Raw genomic sequence first — 19,171 nt, 5'->3', positions numbered from 1 at the left:
AAAATATTAACTTCAAATTTTAAAATAATATAGCCTGAAAATTGATATTAACGATTAGTATTAGTTTAATATCATTTCTAAATTACGTAAGTCTATTTAAGAATTCTTTCCTTTTTACCTACTGCCACCCGATTTACGGCCGATCCCCCGTAGTGGGTTGAGCCATATCCGCAGGCACCAAACCAAACCAACAATTTACTATTCTGAAACGTTAAAGAAGTGACGTGTTGTGATGTCTCGTTTTGTGGTATACTGCTCGTTACCATCCACATAGAACGTATACGGATAACTGTCAAAGCCAGATCCCAACTACCCGGATGCTCTGGGTGCGAGCTTAATCCACGTGACGTTGTTTTTCATCGCTCTTGTGTGACAACAGTTTAAACATTGGAGACCGCGCTCGACTGCGGAGTGCATAGGGCGTATACCTCTACGGTAGAGTAAATGCTGACAGATTGTGCACGCATTATGTGGAAGTTATTTTTGACACAAAATAAGCTACCTCCTTGCCCAGGGCAAGACCAGCTTACATTTCCATACAGAAAAAGCACCTTGTTCAATCGGCACAAACACGTAGAACCGTTTTAATCAAGCTTTCATAAGTCCAGAAATATTTGTGAACAAGAAATCGGTGATTTCGTCAGGAAGCAGACGAAATCCCGCATACAGAATCTTCCAGCTCAACAGGTCGGGCTGGTAGATCTTGCTGGGATACGCCGTTTGCACGGAGTCCAGCATTTTCTTGGCGACGTCTAAAACAATCGGGTCCGGCTCTTTCGCTATTGTTCGCCGGATGTTGTCCTCCATTTCGTCTGCGTATCCCTGTTGTGTAAAAAAAAAAAAAGGGAAACGAAAGAAGATCGTTGACCATACCGTAAACCGCGTGACACTGATATCTCGAACATGCAGCCGACGACGTAGCTTTGCAAATCACGTCTAACGCCCAGGGACTGGCTTCCAAACAATTCCCATTTCTTACACTTTCAATCACTGCTTGCAAGTGCAGCATATGTTTAGACCATCGGTAACGTCGGGTAACTGTGGCAAATGCACGGTTCTTAATTTGTGTGACTAGGAAAAAATATACCATAAGAAACCAACAATCAAGGACACCAAGGACAACATAGGGGAAGTTACTTGTACTTACTAATTGAAATAAAGAAATTATAAATTAATGAAATTGAAAGTGGATGAAAAAGCAACTTGCTGCAGGTGGGGAACGATCCCACGTCTTTAGCATTACGTGTGCGATGCACTACCAATTGAGCTACCGTGGTGCCGTTTCCCCATTCATTTTACGGGGTATTTATGTTTTGCTACTCGAACTAATCCTGGGAGTGTAGCCTGCGCCATCGCTCACAAACCTTGGCGGCGGATGTGGAACATCCTTTCTGCAGCAGGCGTCACGAGTACGTGACCTTTTTGGGTGAAGGCAACTGGTCAGTAAACCCACGTGCTCCTCGGTTAACCACCTTTCTTCTCGTTCATTAGGGGAAAAAATATGTAAGTTCTGTGGCGAAAGCTGTGTGTAGGCGTCGGACGATAAATTCGTGCAACTCGATTCGAACGTAAACTGACCGGCACGTGATTAGATCAGGCGGGAATCTGACGAGCGTGTTCACGGAAATTTCATTTGAAGTGTTGGTATAGTGCTGGAATGCAGCTTTGCATAGCTGATAAAACCGATACACTTCAGCACAAATGGGCGCGGGATGCTGCTTTTGTCAGTGCAGCACGTCACTATTCCGAAATCGATTGAGTGTATTATTTAATTCAAAAAATAACAGCGGTAAGGGTAAGCCGCATCTGTGCCATGCTGGGCTTTTGTTTTTTATTTACATCAGTGTTCCTCAAACCTTTCCAGTACCTCACCCCTTTTAGCAGTACCTGAGTAATTGAGTAATTGACAAGCTTTACTAATTGATAGGCACGTATTACTATTTACAAATTGGAGCCGATACGTTCGCAACGCGTATGCGCCCAGATAGAATAAAATCCTGTTGTGTTAAACTGACTGGAAGACTAAAGAATGGCTTCCGTTTCTGTTTAGGACAAATCGGTCTACGGGTGCACTCGTTGCCACCCCCGCTATTCCAGTCGTGACCACGCGATGCTTACCCTGGAATAGATTTCCTTGACGTCGTCAGGGAGCTTGTCCCACATGTACTTGTAGGACTTCAGCAGCGAACTGGGTTTTGTCTGCGGCAGCCGGTACAGGTTCGGCTCGATGCCAACCACGTAGATGCCGAACTTGAGCAGCTCGCGGCGCAGAACCTCGGTGAAGCAGCGTACGGCGTACTTGCTCATGCAGTACGGTCCGGTACCCGGAACGGCCATGCGGCTCCACACGCTGTTCACGATGACGAATCGCCGGCCGCAATGCGGTGACTGGCGCAGCAACGGCAGGAACACCCTGGCCACGCGCGCGACGCAGAGCACGTTCACCTGCAGCGGGCGGCGGAGAGTGAACTCATGGTTGCAGTGCGTTTGTCTTCGGAAAGACTACGGGCATATGTTATTAGGTGTGTATACAAGGAAAACGGAGGCGAGATGAAGCATTCATCCTGAGATGCAGTATTCTGTAACAAGGTCACTCAAGTTAGGTAGGGATAGCTAATTAATTCAGGGGTTTTACATGCCAAAACAAAGATATGATCCTGAGGTCCGATATGATATGAAGTCAGGTTATGATATGATTATGGGTCTTTTTAATGTGCACCCAACGCACGGTACTCGGGCGTTTTTGCATTTGGCCCCCAGACAGGGAGATTGGAAGTGCTTTAATTGAACTGGAATATCGCAATTTCACTGCATATCTCTTTATGCAATTTATGGAGACGAGGTTAGTGCGAGCTATGCATACATGAACCGGGCCAATACAGTGCAGAGCGACATGAAAAACTCCCGGTACAGCTTCCTGTTGCTCAATACGTGCTAGATCAAAGTTTTTCCAAGCATGAAAGAAGTCCGCGAATACACACTAAGTGCCTCGAGCGGCAGTTTTGCGTGTTAGCGCGAGCTTCTTTCACGCTCGCAAAAACACTTATGCAGCACGTATTCAACAACAGAAAGCTGTACCGGGAGTTTTTCGTGTAGCTCTACATGTTTCCCATTGACATTTTTTATTATAATTATAATTATTGAAAATATGATTAATTAATTAAGGCTAATTATGTAATTTGGCGGAATGCAAGAAATAATCTGAGTATTTCCAAGCGACGGCAATCAACATTACCTTGGTTCGGTCCAGTTTCGTGGCATTTGCACATTTTCGTGGCATTTGCAACACCGTGTACATAGTGCAACTGACGGTGGTCTGCTCTGGGCCGCCATCAGCTGCACTTCGCCCCTCGATGACGCAGGGCGTGTGTCGAGTGCGCTACTTAACAACACTTGGCAATGGGCTGAACGCCGTTTAAATCATGGATCTGGGACCTCAGAGAGGTGCGAGGTAATGCTAAAGCATTTCTCTCGCATTTACCACCAAGACAGCGGCTGAATATTTTTCTTCGCAGTTTTCCGTGGGCCACAAAGGGGAAGGACAAAAGGGGCAGTAGACGCACAAGCTGACCTCGTAGGTCCAGCGCATGTCGTCGTCGTCGTACCACTCCAGCTCGCCGAGAGACACCACGCTCAGGTTGATGATGACGGCCCAGAGGTGGCTGTCGCCCTTGCACAGCGCGCGCACGTGCTTCTCGAACTCGGCGAGCGACTCGGCCTGCGTGACGTCCATGTCGACCACGTGGATGTTGCGCTGCTGCTTGAGCTGCCGAGAGCCGGGACTTCCCTCGCTCGCGCAGCCGGCCACCACCTGCGTGGGGTGAAGGCGCACACGTTAAGGTGTCTGCGCACGCGAACGAGCAGCACGAGAACGCCGATTTTAGGGCGCAGCTCTTAGGCGCCCGTTCCCGGGTTGAACGTCGACGTCCCTCGGCGTAACCGCGCGAACACGTTCGTGCCGCTGCTCGCGCGTTCGTCGTCGTCGTCGTCTACCACAGCTGACTCCGATGCTGCTCATCATGCCAGCGTTTCCATACTGCTTCTCCCTCTGCGAAGGCACTGACGGCACTGACCCATTGCTAGTCGGTGCGCCGATTTCAATCTCAAATTCATTGCCTCCGAAAAAAAAATTAAAGAAGAAACGTATACAGCTGCGTTCAAATTTTGAAATAGCGAGTATCGTAATCGTCAGACATTCCTTTTTTTTAGAGTAACGACTACTTGTGTAGTGTGGATTCGAAAGTGACATGTTAATATAATTCTTGTATCACGGAAAACTTTTACGATAACAAGGGTATGCACATATCCGACTTCTTGCGGATTCGTATGTTTCCTTTCATATTGCTCACGGGAGTAGCTTTAAAAATAAATTTCTTTTTTCTTGCGTCATATCCAGGGAGCCTTTCACTGTTCAGTGAGTTTTTTTTTCCAGGCGAGGGACCAGCACACCGCTGACGGAAACAAAACACCGCGTGCGTCTTTCGCACTGGCTCTGTATCGAAGCAAAGCTTTCTTTTGTGCTGGCTACGTACAGGGAACCGCGAGAAACTATGGCTATAAACTGTATCTGTGAAGCCAAGTGAATGCTAGAAAAAAAGTTGAAATTTAACCGCTCGGTTTGAACAACATGCGTGCGTTGGTTTGTTTTCGAACAGCTCAATCGCCGTCCGTCGGATTTGTTCTCGACGATACATTCACGCTGGCGCTTTTTCAGTGCATACGAGATCGGCCATGCCTCGCGCACCAGACAAATGTGCAAATTAGTCGAGATATGAATCGCAGTTGCACTTTATTATGTTACGTTGGTCTTGTAAAGGAAGGTCCGAGCAGCAAATACATGTCGGAAATTATACGCCCTTTCCTCTACTGCACAGACGATTATATGCTGCCAAGTACTTGTACTGAGCAACGTCGGGGAAAAAAAAAAGGGTGTTCGGTTACGTTACACATTGATATAGAAATGTGGCTGTGATGTGAGCTATTTTCCGGAGCCTTACGCGGAATGACAATACATCATAGCAGAAATACGTCTTGCATGTGTACTTACTACGCGCTTTTTAGACTTCGTTAATACTACTCTACTCTCACAATTGAAACAGCTAGTATAGAAACAGCTACAACATAACTTTCAGCAGTTGCTTGGGGACGTTGACTTGCTAGAGCTGGTAAGCTTGTTAGCTCGGAATGACAGCGGGTGGCAATTACAATTGCGTGAGGCAATTCGCTGCCTTCACTCCACCGCGGCCTCCGTACTCCGTCGCGCGTCAAGCACATTTTATGAAGGTGGCCCCACTGGATGCCTTCTGCGCCTTAAGACGCAGATTAAGTCGCGCAGAAGGAATGTGGCACTCCGTAAGGTTCCCTTGCATCGTAGCGTCTCGCGCATGCTTATTTGTACTAACACGCACATAACCTTGCTTGAGTTATGCCTAGAGCAAACTGTATACATGCATATGTCGCCTAATAGACAAGGATGGTTCGAAGATCCGGCGCGTACCGTGAACCCTCGTCGGTCAAGCTCCAGAGCGAGTCTGTTGCCGTAGCCGCTGTCGCATCGCGTGACGACGACGATCTTGCCCTTGGGCGGGACCGCCTTGTAGGTGAGCGTCTTGAGCAGCCAGATGGTAGCGTAGTGCGATACGACGACGACGACCAGGGCGAGGGAAATTACGTGCGCCGCTGTGTGCACTAGAGGCGCCGTGTAGAGGACGCAGAACAGGGACACGAACACGGCGAGAAGCATGCTCGCGTAGCCCTGCATGGTACCTGTGCGCTCGCGAGCCCCCTTCTGTTCGAATGCGCCTGCTTCGCCTGGCGCTGACGCACGTGCACGTGACCGCGCGTGCCTCTTCTTTTGTCCCTCGTGAAACTTGCGCAACTCGGGACCCGCGTTCAGAAAGCTTTTCTTTCGTCGCAGAGTTAGCTCATTGGCTGCCGTCACCACCGATGATGTGCTTGAGTAAGATAAGGTTTATGAATACGGGCTGCCTTTTCTCGACGAATTCGGACAAAATGTCTCGCAAATCTTGATATTGCCCCAATAACTCGTCGATAAAAATCATATGTGAAAGTTACGTAAGATCGTGCGCAAGCTTTACGCGTAATGTAAGACGTCTATATTTGGTATCAAAATACAGGAACAGGTAATATACAGGGTTTCCCAGCTAACTCTAGCCAGAGTTAAAAAATATGCCGATGCACTCTAATATGACGCATGTTGCTGACTATTGTATGGAGTAAGTCGCACTATATTTTTGTATTGAGCTTAATTGCGCAATTAGTCAAGAATGATTAACTTCGGGAGCAACGAAGTTACGCGAAAAATTTCAATTGGAAAGTTATAGAGCGCTTTGCAAAACGTCTGGTTAGACAGTTTCTAACTTTCCGTCTATTAGGCATTAGTGTTTTTCTGCTGACAACAGATGCCCGGAAAACACAAAAAAAAATTACCACGTAACATGTTCTCTTGCGCGCCGTGATTTCAGTGCTCCAAAACGCTCTGCCTACAAACGAACACAGCATTTAGCCGAGTGTGCTGCAACTGCGCCTGCTGATGGCTATCAACAACCGCCGCGAGGGAAGCACATCAGTGGCGTAAATCGCACAGCCAACGTCTGCGTCACTGCCCTGTTCCATTTTAAGCGGCAGCACACACTGCTATAGATGCTATGTTCGTTTGCACGAGAAACGATTGGGAGCGCTGCAATCACGACGCGCAAGCGGACATGACACGTGGTATTTCGTTTTGTATTTCGAGAACATCTGTAGTAAGCGGAAAAACACTAATGCCTAATAGATAGAAAGTTAGAAACTGTCTAATCGGACGTTTTGCAAAGCGCTCTACTACTTTCTAATTGGATTTTTTTGCCTAATTTTGTTGACTCCGAGGTTGGTTAATAAATATTCACCAATTATGCAATTATGCAGAATACAAAAAAATAGTGTGACTTCCTCCATACAGTAGCCAACAAGATGCATTTTGTTGAATCGTCTTGGCATTTTAAAACTCTGGCTTAAGTTAGCTGGGACACCCTGCATAGTGGGACTACACAGCCCTTCGGCCGTTTGACTGCTCGTCTAAATGTAGTGTTGCCTAATTATAAGCACAATCAATAAGGTGTTCACTTCGGATAAATTATTAGGTTTTACACACCACCAGAGCGCATTGTTCTTGATGTACCGGTTTCACGAACTCAGCGTCACCTTTGTGCGTAAGAGTGCCACCGATGAGGCTGCCTATAAAACGAGCAGAAGCACTGATTTCCCCAAGCAAAATTAGGAATGCAGGCGCTTGAAACATTCTCTGTTCTGCAAATTCTACTGAAAATTTACATATGTACTGCGCACAAATCCATAGGGTTGGCAACACTGTTCTTCTCCAATTATGGTCATGGCATGCTTCCTGTAATTTGCCTTTGCTTTGTGTGTTGAACGGCCACGTAACCTCTGTGTAGCTGACAGCTGCGTGGAAATACGTCGCACGCCGACGGGGCAGAGACGTACACAACACAAGCACCGACGACCAACTGTGCGGAATCGAACCCGGCCTCGGCAAGCTGTGAACGTTAACTCAGTCACAACCGGTAGCAGGTGATTACGTTTCTTTAATAATCAAGCCTTCATCAGGCCGGATATCTCCGTAAGCCAGAAATCCGTGATCTCGTCGGGTAGCATACGAAAACCGGCGTACAGAATCTTGCGGGTCAACAGGTCCGGCTGGTACAGCCTGTTGGGATGCGCCGTCTGTACGGAGTCGAGCATTTTCTTGGCGACTTCTCGAACCACGGGGTCCGGCTCGTTCACTATTATGTTCCGGATGTTGGCCTCCATCTCGTCACCGTAACTCTGCGTGAGAAAGGGCAAATGGAAAGAAAAAATGATCGATATACGCAGGTTACATGTAGTTAGCAATACATGTATAACAATAGCGCTATCCGAGTTCGAATAATAATAATAATACATATACATTGTGAGGAAGCGCTCACGCGCAACGTAAATGTGCGGGATTGAGGCAGGGTGATCTTCTGCATGACATTTTGACGTGAAAAATGCCTGAGCTCTCAGCCACGTTAAGTAGCCCATAAATCACGTAAATTTCATTTTGATTCGCTCCTTGTATCCGTGGGATGATGTGTGGTATCAGACAGAATGCACGTGTTACGGCCACGAAACGGGCCTACACGAACGCCCAAGACGCCTTCCTTCATGTGGATACAGCCTGTTGCCTAAATAGTTCATATTATACAATAGGCGTTAACGTACAGGCATGGCCAAAAAGTCACTGCAGGGACAATAACCGCTGAAGAGGCTGCCATAGCTGTCGCAATCACCTCTACGCAGGAGCCCACAACCATACACTATAAGACTCGCAAGCTACATGCCGTCACTTCCAACTCGGCAGACTCACAACCCAACGCACTTCGCAGGACACGCTTCCCCGAAGGGCAACATGCAGGCACACGCATCGGCTCACGAGCACGCACATCGAGCTGAGCCATATTCAGGCCACCGCGTATCAGGGGGTACATTAGACCCAGTGCCACAGCGCTACACAGAGATTCTAAGTCGCTACCATCTAAACCGCAGACGATATCGGTTACCACAGCCCGCTCTTACGCGAGAAGAAACAGTTACGCTCAGGCAATTCAGACCAACTCAATATCCACACGGAACAGTCCTACACGCCATGTTCCCTACACAACGCAAACTCTGCATATGACCCTGTATACACTATCCCATATGATGTGGAAATGCCCACGTGCCATACCCTTACCAACAAACTCCCGACCCTCCACTGAGCAGTGGAGCACCAGCTGACCATTATCCATACGGATGACCAGCACAAGCTTGTGGGTCAGGCGAAGAGAACGGCTCGGTGCCAAGGATTCCTGGACTAAGGGAGGCGTCTCGCATAGTACGAAAACAACTGTCTGCTTAATAAAATGTTATTCATAATCAAGTAATAAAAAATAAAAGTATTAAAGAAACATTGCGTAAGGCTACACTATAAAAATGCTGCAGTGAATGACGGGAGATATTTTGGCAGCGCTGTTTCCGAGCGTTTGACCGTCAAAATGGTGGCAGGCCGACATTTTGTGAGGCCCACACCACGACGTGCTGCACACGGCAGCCAATCGAATCACGAGAATATCGCCAAATTTTTTCATATTTTTTTTCGTGTGGTATTCGTTAGCCTGCTTGTTCACGACGACGGAAACGTCGGAATGACGCGGATGGCTTGTCAAAAAGCATGATAAAAGCATGACCGTTAAAGTGACGACTGGTTTTTACAGTGTACGGGAGTTATACTGCGCTTACAGTTTTACGAAGATGCTGCTTGATGACTTACTTTCAGAGTTAGGAGCATATACATGAGGTGTTTTTTTACAAGCGGAATTGGAACCGACAAATAAATAAAATACCTAAAGGTATCTTAACTCTAAAGTATATTCGGTGTGTTAAGACGGCACCGCCGAAACACCAGAATTTGTAGGGCCAAGGTGGCAGCCACCTTTTGCAGGGGCTGTGGGCTCGCTGAGCATGTTTTCGTCGCATGCGAGGCCCGCAGCCCCTGCGCGTGCCGAACACTCTAGTGCCGACAAATGATGTTATGGTTTGAGATTAAGTGCGCTTGCTTTGGAGGCAGGCTCGAAAGCAAAACATTCTGGTCTTGGGTTGGTTGTTTCCCGGCGAAAAGAAAAAGAACACCCTGCTGCTGACCTTGACCTTGGCTACGAAAATGCCCTCACAGAAGCGGTCACCCCTGCCTTTGTTTTTATTTTTTTGGCCACTTCAGTACTGAAGTGTACTTAAGTGGTTTTTGCTATTTCAAGGTTATCGAAGGGCCCGACGTTTCTAGAAGCACGCCGTATGTCCTTGGTTAAAGTGAGATACAGTTTAACAGCAGCAAGCAAGTTCATGTCGAAAGGGAGAGAGCGGGAACGACGGCGACTCGGAGGCCAGAGAGACATGGAGAGCGTAGCTGCTTCTTCTTAATCATGTCCCTGAGCTGTTGCCTATTTGCCTGGTGTTCCGGAGCTCAGGGTAGCGAGGTACTCTGTATGTTTCATCTCTCGGGATTTGAAGCAATGAAAAATAAGGATGTACGGACAGCGAATCTTCCGAATGAAATCGGGTACGAGTATTTGAGAAAAATGACCTTCGAATATTGAACCGAATGTCGAACGTATTCACACTTAAAAACAATGAAAGTCAAATATATGCGAAAGTGAAATAGCATAATAAGAAAGGGGTTTATTTGCATTATATGATACATGCATGTAATGCCGTTCGCAACTGGACGTCTGGTCAACTTAGGAGCTTGAAAACGAGAATATGTGTGCGGCCTTTTCTGCAGTGTAATAATTCACAGCACACTCTACTTTCATCCGAGCTTTCTGTCCTTCTAAACTTCAGTCAGTATCATGTTTCACGACGTACGAAAAGAAACGAATATTCAACAGTTTCGTATATAGTGGTTTCTGAAATCGAATACGAACTCAATAGTAAAGCGGGTTTGTATTAGGAATATCGCATATTCGCACACTCTTAGTGAGGACGATGAGATAGCTTTATTAAAATATGGATGGCTCATCGGCCTATTACAGGCAATGGAATTGGAGGAATCGGGAGATGGGGACAGGACCAGCCACCGAGGAATGATTCCCCGCACGGTTACACCATGCGGAGAATGCCCTATTGCGCAGCAAAGGCGAATAGCGCTCGCAGGACACTGTCGGTCTCCGCTGCGAGACGGATCCACTCCTCGAAGCTGGCCACTTGTCTTCAGTGCTTTTGTCAGAGGGCTGCGCACTTGGGGCCCTCTCACAGCAAGTGTCTGACGGTTGGCGCAGCTGCCGTTTTTTATACAGGACATCCTGCTTGCATGGGTGGTAGCTGTTCTGTCCTGCTGTCAGAAACACTTCTTTCCTTATTGTGCAAATACGTACGGCTTAAGTGCAGTACCGGCGTGGGCCTCGTGCACAAGTACTTGACACGTGCACGACAAGCACGCTGGCAGTTATCTTTCGGCGTGTATTGTACACGTTCGCGGAGCTGTCGTCGTTTCTGTTGCTGTTCTAAGAAGGACGTCTTTTAATTTACGTCATTTTACAGGGGTGAAAAAGCTGCTACGTGGAAATGCATCCTACAAAACACACCTAATCAAAACGCCAGAACAAGTCCCGCCCTGTGAACAGCGTATTCGGAACTCCTGACCAAGAATGTGCTATATAATGCAGCTCTTTGAAGATAATGTAGACATGTAGACACGTCCTATAGTCAGCGCTTCGAAAGACTTACCCTAGAGTAAAGGTCCTTGGTCTCATCGGGTAGTTTCTCCCACATGTACTTGTACGACTTTAAAAGCGAACTGGGTTCCGTCTGCGGCAGCCGGTACAGGTTCGGCTCGATGCCAACCACGTAGATGCCGAACTTGATCAGCTCGCGGCGCAGAACCTCGGTGAAGCAGCGTACTGCGTACTTGCTCATGCAGTACGGCCCTGTGCCCGGCACGGCTATGCGGCTCCACACGCTATTCACGATGACGAATCGCTGACCGCAGTGCGGTGACTCGCGCAGCAACGGCAGAAAAATCCTGGCCACGCGCGCGACGCTGAGTACGTTCACCTGCGCGAAGGGTAAGACAAGAACGTATCGGCAACGTAACTTCATTATATCTTGCCGTGCTTGCTTATGGGGCACACATGTATGTATGACCTTGTCACGCTTTTGTTCTAGTTTTCGCAAAGATTCTGACAGGCTTAACTAGTATAATGAGTATTTGCTCACAGTACGTTTTCGGTTGTTTCAGCGTCCTCGGCTTTACTGTGGGAATGTGACGTGGCTTCTGGAAAGCATCGTGTATACCAATTCGTCGACGCAGGAAGTAAAACATAGAAAACTTGCATAGTAAAATGAAACCTCATGTATAGATGCGGAAACGTCCATTATGTTTTAAATGACATGAATGAGGCGCACAAATGGCACATACATGTATACTGTCAAGTAAATAACTGACCTGCAGTCATGTTCTAAATTTATTCGCCCGTTCCAAAGTGTCAACTACGTGACAGTTCGGCGGTTGCAGAACTCTTACCTACACTATATATTAGCAGTCAGGACGATGTAACGTTTATTTGCTGTTCGCGCACGAAAGTTCGTCTTAATGTCAAAGAGGATGCTTCTTCCTGCGTCCAGCTCTGTGGCTCGTTATTTATGCGTCCTTGTGACGACCTTCAAGCTCTGCGAGCCTTGGATACTCTGCAAATGACTTTCTTTGATTGCCACATGACGTCATTTGTTCTAGTTTTGTATTTGAAGAGGGCTCACACTAGCCTAAGACGACGTCAGGCAAGATTGATATGCTTGCTTTTAGTCCCTGACTACGGGACACCGCACAGCCTGAAAAAAAAAAAAAAACCCTTCCACATCGAATCGTGTATCGTAGGAACAGGCATTACAAGAAAGATAAAAAACGCCCAATGCTACGAGCACTGCTATTCTTGCACCAGAACAATCAGGCGCGCTTAAAGGCATTCAGGTTGACAGAGCGTCCTCCTTCCAACCTCCTCACTCCCTCCTTCCCCGTTAACCCCCTTCCCTTGAACCAGCGCCGTCTATTCAGAACACAGATTTGCAAGGAAATAAAAAACGAAGCCGAAGCGATCAACAGTTGTCTAAGAAGGGATGTCGCCGCAGCCAACATTTCCACAAGGTGACTCCTCCCTGTCAAGCCAACTCCGTTCCTGAATAAACTCGGCCGGGAAAAGCAGTCGTTGCACTGATCAAGGCATATATCCTATAGTCAGAACGATGACTCCAGCGACATCCCTTGCTAGATACCATGTGCCACCGAAGAGCCAGCTGACCTCGTAGGTCCAGCGCATGTCATCGTCGTCGTACCACTCCAGCTCGCCGAGGGACACCACGCTCAGGTTGATGATGACGGCCCAGAGGTGGTTGTCGCCCTTGCACAGCGCGCGCACGTGCTTCTCGAACTCGGCCAGCGACTCGGGCTGCGTGACGTCCGTATCGACCACGTGGATGTTGGACGAGCCCTGCAGCATGAGCTGCTGTGTGCCGGGGCTCCCTGTGCTGACGCAGCCGGCCACCACCTATGCCAAAGATCAGGTCACTGTGTGAATAGCCCAACCTGATAATAATGTGAAACACTTGGCTGTCTAGACTTAAGGCTGGACTATTCGATTGCCGCTAACTGCAGCATGCAGCAGCAGCGGCGGCTGCGGTGACGCCGCTGTCAGCAAAGTCCGTGGGGGCTCGCCTAGAAAGGCTAGCTTTAAAACATCCAGTAAGTATCCAGTAATGTAAGTAGGAAAGAGATGGATTCAAATGACTGTTCAAGAAAATCACACGTCTTGGCATGCAATAAAGCGGGACCGCTGCGCTAGTTCCCTCCTGCGAAGTGTATAAGGTAGCAGTTAACTGACACATTATATACGGTGTTTCAGTACAGTGGTCGCAACAGACTTGCGAACGCCGTAACAAGTCGATTTGGTTGCTTGTGTGCACCATGTTTTGCGTACGCTCATGTAAAACGCACGTCTGTACTGCAAGCCGCCGGCTATCACGCGGACAACAACAACAACAACAACAACAACAACAACAACAACAACAACAACAACAACAACAACAAGACAGTGAAGTGGCGGGTACAATCGCTCAGAAGTTCAGTTGCCAAAAAATGACTTATTAGTAGCCACTCGAGCAGTTTCGTTATTTCATAATAAAAGACTGCACAATTTTTATAACAAGGCTGTTTTGCTTGTCAAGCCGCTCTATTTACTTTTTTTTCAGCTCGTATTGGATTACAAGCGGATGCTTACGTCTGCGTAGATTTTTTTACTATGTTCTCTATAAATGAGGATACATCTTTTGCGATATTTGAGAGTAAAAAGGAACAGTATATTGAAGCATGTGATGCACATGAGTATAGACGCGTTATTGCACTTTGCGGAGTATACGTGGTCAGTGTGCGATATGAATCCAAAGAGATGTTTTACTATATATATGAACTCTCAAAATTATGTTAAATGCCTAGCAAACGAGTATGTATGGTTGAAAGCCGACGAGGAATTGAACACTGCCGAAAATGTTACTTGAGAATTTAACACTTTATTGGGTGAACCTGTACACAAAGTACAGGGAACACTAAAATAACAACGATAGTGACGAATACAATCGTCGGTCGTCGAATCTAAACTCGCCGATTGAGTCCGTCCGCAATTTATAGAAGCATTAATGCATTGCGGAGTAATCGCTATTTCTCGCGCACATCTGATAAGGTGCACCATGCACTATTCCCGTCGCATACGCAGTCTGATTAAATAAGACTCTCTCGCTATAAGTTTGGCGACAACGTTAATGAAACTCCGTAAGAACACCGGAGCTTCTTGCGCCTAGTGACTGGATAAGAGCGATAACACCGTAAAAGACGGTCACCGGCTAAAAGGAGAACAATCTAAAGTGGTCACGGAATGAAACGCGTCGATTTATGGCTGAATAATGCGCATACCTTTGTTTCCACCCTCTGCAGTTCGTGTGATACCGGCATAAATTTGGCGCGTACACTCAGATCGGAGTCCGCGTCACCTTCAGTAGGCAGATTCTTAGCAACATGACGTGGTAGTCTTGAGTATACTTGCACATACATATGCAATGTTATACTTGATACCCCCACTCGCGTTTCATTCCGTGAGCTCTGTACGGTCACGACGGAATGGCACGCGATGTACACTTGCTTTTCGCAAACGCAGTTAGGCAAGTCAGACGGCGCTGCGTGTATACCAAAAGCCATGCGCTCCCCTATTCTCAGTTCATAGTATGGCCACGGCAATATACATAAAACGCGAAAGTAGCGTATCGCGTTTTTCACGGCATCGCGGTAATACTATGAGCTTATGAAAATCACGGAAAATGCTTTTCTACCACCGGCCAACATGTTCCACAACGATCGACTATCATGTTGGCCAAGACCTGTTGCCGATCATCCTGTCGCACTGCCCAAAAGCGTTGCAAAAACAGGGATATTTGATAGCGTCGGCAATGGATACGAGCGACAGCGTTTGCCAACACCTGCTGTCGCGTTCTTTCATTGGTATGTATTTTATAGCAATTTTTGCGGCACGTGGTTGCATGTCTTGAAAGCCTTGCATTCGGTGCTACAGATGCAGTTGTGCGCCGAACCTGAAATGTGTCTGACTAGGCGACATCTTTTACTTCGGCCCTGTGCAACAGGCGGAATGTTTATCACCGTATCAATCACGTGGTGCGATCAGGGTGGCCTCATTATTTCTCTACTTCCATATAGTAATCTGACGCATACTTATGTTAGCACGGAACTAACAAACTAACGGCAGAGGCTGGTGAAACCACTCTCGAAAGTGTTGTCCGATATGTTCTTATATATGTGACGTGTGTTGCCAAACTGCTGGCAAACAATTCGCCCGCAGTCATTTAGAACACGTCTCCCAATATTTACTGGTCGTAAAGTGGGAAAGGGACGCCGGCAGCGCGGTTCTCATGCTGTTGCGGACAGTGCTGACCAGATTGTTGCCAAGTGTGAATAAGCCTTATGCGATACCGATACACGTGGGACCATCGCACCCATTCTCGCTCAATGAAATCATAAACAAGTTGGAACCTATTTCAGGCGAACCTTTCTATGGTTAGCCGTCTGATTTAGTTGAACAGAATTAGGAGGCTACAGGTGCCATTAGTTTTGACAGAAAAAAAAATAAAACATTAAGGGAGTTAGGGATACTTACTGCCTTTAATAATCTGGCACTGGTAGTGCCCCATTCGTGTGACAGCAACAACATAATTATGTTAAAGCTTGTTTTTCTTTTTCTAGGCCATGAGCTATGGAGTGCAATGGCCGATATGCGAAATTTCATAAACAGGCTTTCCTGCACATCTAACTTGCCCTAACCGATAATTGTCGCGTTCCTCCTAGTAGGCCTGCTAAAGCTGAGATACGCGTTTTGAAAGCATGGATGGTGCACGCAGCAGACAGCGGCAGGGATGATGTCATGCTGACACGTTAATTACCATTCTAGTCAGAAGTCTGCCACCTTGGTCGCGTCAAACGAGGTGTGTGGAGAAGTGTGCTTAATTACAAGGGCAAGCTAGATAAATCGTGAACAGCAGCTATGGATTACTGTAGTAATGCTCAGTCACACACACACAAAAAAAAAACAAGGAAACATGGCGGCAGTTCACTTAACCGTGGAAAATACGTACGTATGACGTAACCGCGATTATGTTTTCCGTGTAGCTGAGCGTAACTACGATAGGCGTCTGTGTCTAGGATGTAAAAGTGTATGGTTACAGGCAGGAGCTCTTTGGAGGACAGTACTCGCGCAGTGAGTCCGCTTACCGTGAAGCCTCGTCGATCGAGCTGCAGAGCGAGTCTGTTGCCGTAGCCGCTGTCGCACCGCGTGATGACGACCACCTTGCCCTTGGACGGGACCACCTTGTAGGTGAACATCTTCAACAGCCAGACGGCCAGGTAGTGCGAGACGACCACTACGACAATGGTGAGGGATATCAGATGCGCTATGGTGCGCACTAGGGGAACCATGTACAGTGCAGAGAACAGTGCGAGGAACATGGTGATAAGCATGCCCGCGTAGCCTCGCATGGCCGCAGTTCGGGTTCCTTCGGTTCGAACGCAGCTGCCTCAGGATTGGCGACGTGCACGCGAATGGCACTTATCTTCTTCTCTGATCCTGGCACCCAGAGTTGTTGATGTTGATTCCTTTTATGATGGCAGGCAAACGTGGTGCCTTAGAAGAAGGAAGCGATTATAGGTAGCGGAAAAGCACGGCTACATGCCTCACTGCACAATATACTAGATAACTCCTAATACGAAAATCTTAATTTGTTAATTTGGTTTCAACTTATAATTACTAATTTTTAAAATATTCTTTACCCCTCCTACCGCCCGATTATTTGTCGATTTCTGGTCCTCAGTGGGTACGAGCCATGACGGAGGATCCTCCTCCTCCTTCTCCTCAGAGTTTGTGTTGTGCCATTACACTGAGGAAAATCCAACCAGTTGCCTTGCTTGGTGGCGGATACCACTACAGTAGTGCCGGGGAAAGGGAGGGAGGGGTGAATGAAAAGAATAAGAAGAAATATATGAGGGCGGGGAAGGGTAGAGCGGAGCAGATCGACTTTATGGTCATTCTGTGGGCGAATGATTGAATAAGGGGAGTAAATGTTGCTCTAACCGATCAACTAAAACTCGTTATCGATGAAGGGAATTATGCAGCTTCAGTATTTATAGATTTAAGTAAAGCGGTTGAGAAAATAAACCACCGCATCTTATTTCGTAAGCTTGAATCATTAGGAATTACCGGCCCAGCACTCTTGTTACCACAGAATTACTTAACAGACAGAATGCAGGTAGTAACCATTTCAGGCGTTCATTCTAAAACCATGTTCACTAATATTGGCGTGCCCCAGGGTTCCATGTTGGGTCGTTTTAATTTTTATTATACGTCAATGATCTGCTTAACTGCCTGTCCTCTTCGAAATGTATACTTTATGCAGATGTGACTACTATTATTAATTTCAATAAATGTATTACAGCCTTAGTATCTAACCTTAATGACGATTTTCACAGCCTGCTGGAGTGGTGCCATACTAACCAGCTACAGATAAACCCTTCGAAAACAAAATTTATTGTATTCACTTCCCACCAACGAACACTTCACTCCATTCCTCCTATCTTTTTGGGCGGAAGTCCTATCCCTGCAAGTTTTTCATGCTATTATCTTGGCATAGAAGTAGACAAACATCTTAAATTTACTGAACACTTAACCAAACTAAAACAGAAGATTACCTACGGGATTAGGGTACTTCTAAAAGCACGAAACATATTTGACCATCAAATATTACTATCATTATACGTTTCATTTATTCATTCCCACATTAACTACTGCGTTACTTGCTGGGGAAACACTTACGTAACCCATTTAAACTCATTGTAAATTCTACAGAATCAGGCAATTATGATAATTACATTTAGCTCATATAACAACAATGCCTTCTATTTTTTACGAACTAATCACATTCTTACAGTCACACAACTCGTTAAATATAATCTAGGTACATTTTTGTTCCGTCAAATCAATTACACACGATGCGATAGCTTGTTACCATAATTTTATCTATTAAATACTAATATTACCAGGTTTGCAATAAATAGGAACTTCATTTTACCTAAAATACATACTAATTATGGCAAACAGAGCGTCTATTTTTCATCTATCGCATTCTGGAACACACTACCATTATACATAAAAACACTTAAAATTAACGAATTCAAGAAACAATGAAAACATTACATTCTGTCGAATACTGATGCCTAGTCCATATTCACAACCATTCTTTCAGGGTGCCTTCATTTCATTTTCATTGCCATACCGTTAGGTTTCTGTTTCTGCCTCATATATACATTCGATTTAACAAATTATACTGTGTTCGTTACGTAATCTACGCAGTTACTTTATCAGTTGTCAACAAGATTGTGTTACAGTGCTTTTTTTCATGACATTTAAGTATATGTAATTCTTCAATCATGCTACTCATACTAAAACCTGTAATTTTTCTATGTTAATAATTTGTTAAAACTGCTGTACTTTTGTTTTATTACGTTTACTTTCTAAAAGAGGTCCCATTGCAGTCTTTGACTTCGGGACCTCCTTCTGAAGATGAGCAACTTGTAATATTTCTAATGATCTCAATAAAAACCGATTCTGATTCTGATATGTTCGTCCAGCACTGCCTTTCAATGCGGTTAACAATACACTGCAGCGCGAAAGGCACTCAAACACACGTCACAGGTGATACTAACAAAGCGGTATCAGCGTCTGTGGCATGTGTCTGTGTGTCTTCTTTGGGATTGTGCCTTCGCGCTACACAAGAAAAATAAGCTCATACACTCAGAACAAGAACTGCGAATTCAGGAGGTGTTGCGTATGAGATTACCCATGACTTGCGGATTTAATAAAAGCTTGCCAAATTAAATGGCACGACGAGCCGAACGAGTGACAGTGTTATTCAGTTACGCAAACGCTTGGCGGCTCGAGGCCTCTCAGCGGCGCTGGCATATTGGGTAGGAGTAGACGAGCAAGAAGACAGTATG

General features: G+C 46.3%; 2 protein-coding genes across 2 annotated transcripts; both read right to left on the bottom strand.

The window, feature by feature from the left end:
- Positions 1-568: 568 nt before the first annotated feature.
- On the bottom strand, positions 569-5,871 carry LOC126541337 (retinol dehydrogenase 5-like). Its single transcript, XM_050188088.3, has 4 exons — positions 5,498-5,871; positions 3,572-3,811; positions 2,119-2,445; positions 569-822 (listed from the first exon to the last, which is right to left on the bottom strand). Exons 1-4 carry the CDS (start codon positions 5,759-5,761, stop codon positions 589-591), a joined length of 1,065 nt encoding a protein of 354 aa, XP_050044045.1. The 5' UTR covers positions 5,762-5,871; the 3' UTR covers positions 569-588.
- Positions 5,872-7,592: 1,721 nt separating this feature from the next.
- Positions 7,593-17,533, bottom strand: LOC126541336 (short-chain dehydrogenase/reductase family 9C member 7-like). The gene is made up of 4 exons (XM_050188087.3): positions 16,397-17,533; positions 12,870-13,115; positions 11,302-11,628; positions 7,593-7,845 (listed from the first exon to the last, which is right to left on the bottom strand). The coding sequence occupies exons 1-4, from the start codon at positions 16,658-16,660 to the stop codon at positions 7,612-7,614; spliced, it is 1,071 nt and encodes a 356-aa protein (XP_050044044.1). The 5' UTR covers positions 16,661-17,533; the 3' UTR covers positions 7,593-7,611.
- Positions 17,534-19,171: the final 1,638 nt, after the last annotated feature.

The sequence above is a fragment of the Dermacentor andersoni genome, chromosome 2 (genome assembly GCF_023375885.2).
Source record: "Dermacentor andersoni chromosome 2, qqDerAnde1_hic_scaffold, whole genome shotgun sequence".
In the NCBI taxonomy this organism is placed as follows: Eukaryota; Metazoa; Arthropoda; class Arachnida; order Ixodida; family Ixodidae; genus Dermacentor; species Dermacentor andersoni.
The sequence above is the reverse complement of the archived record's forward strand: the minus strand, read 5'-3'. Positions and strand labels throughout refer to the sequence as shown.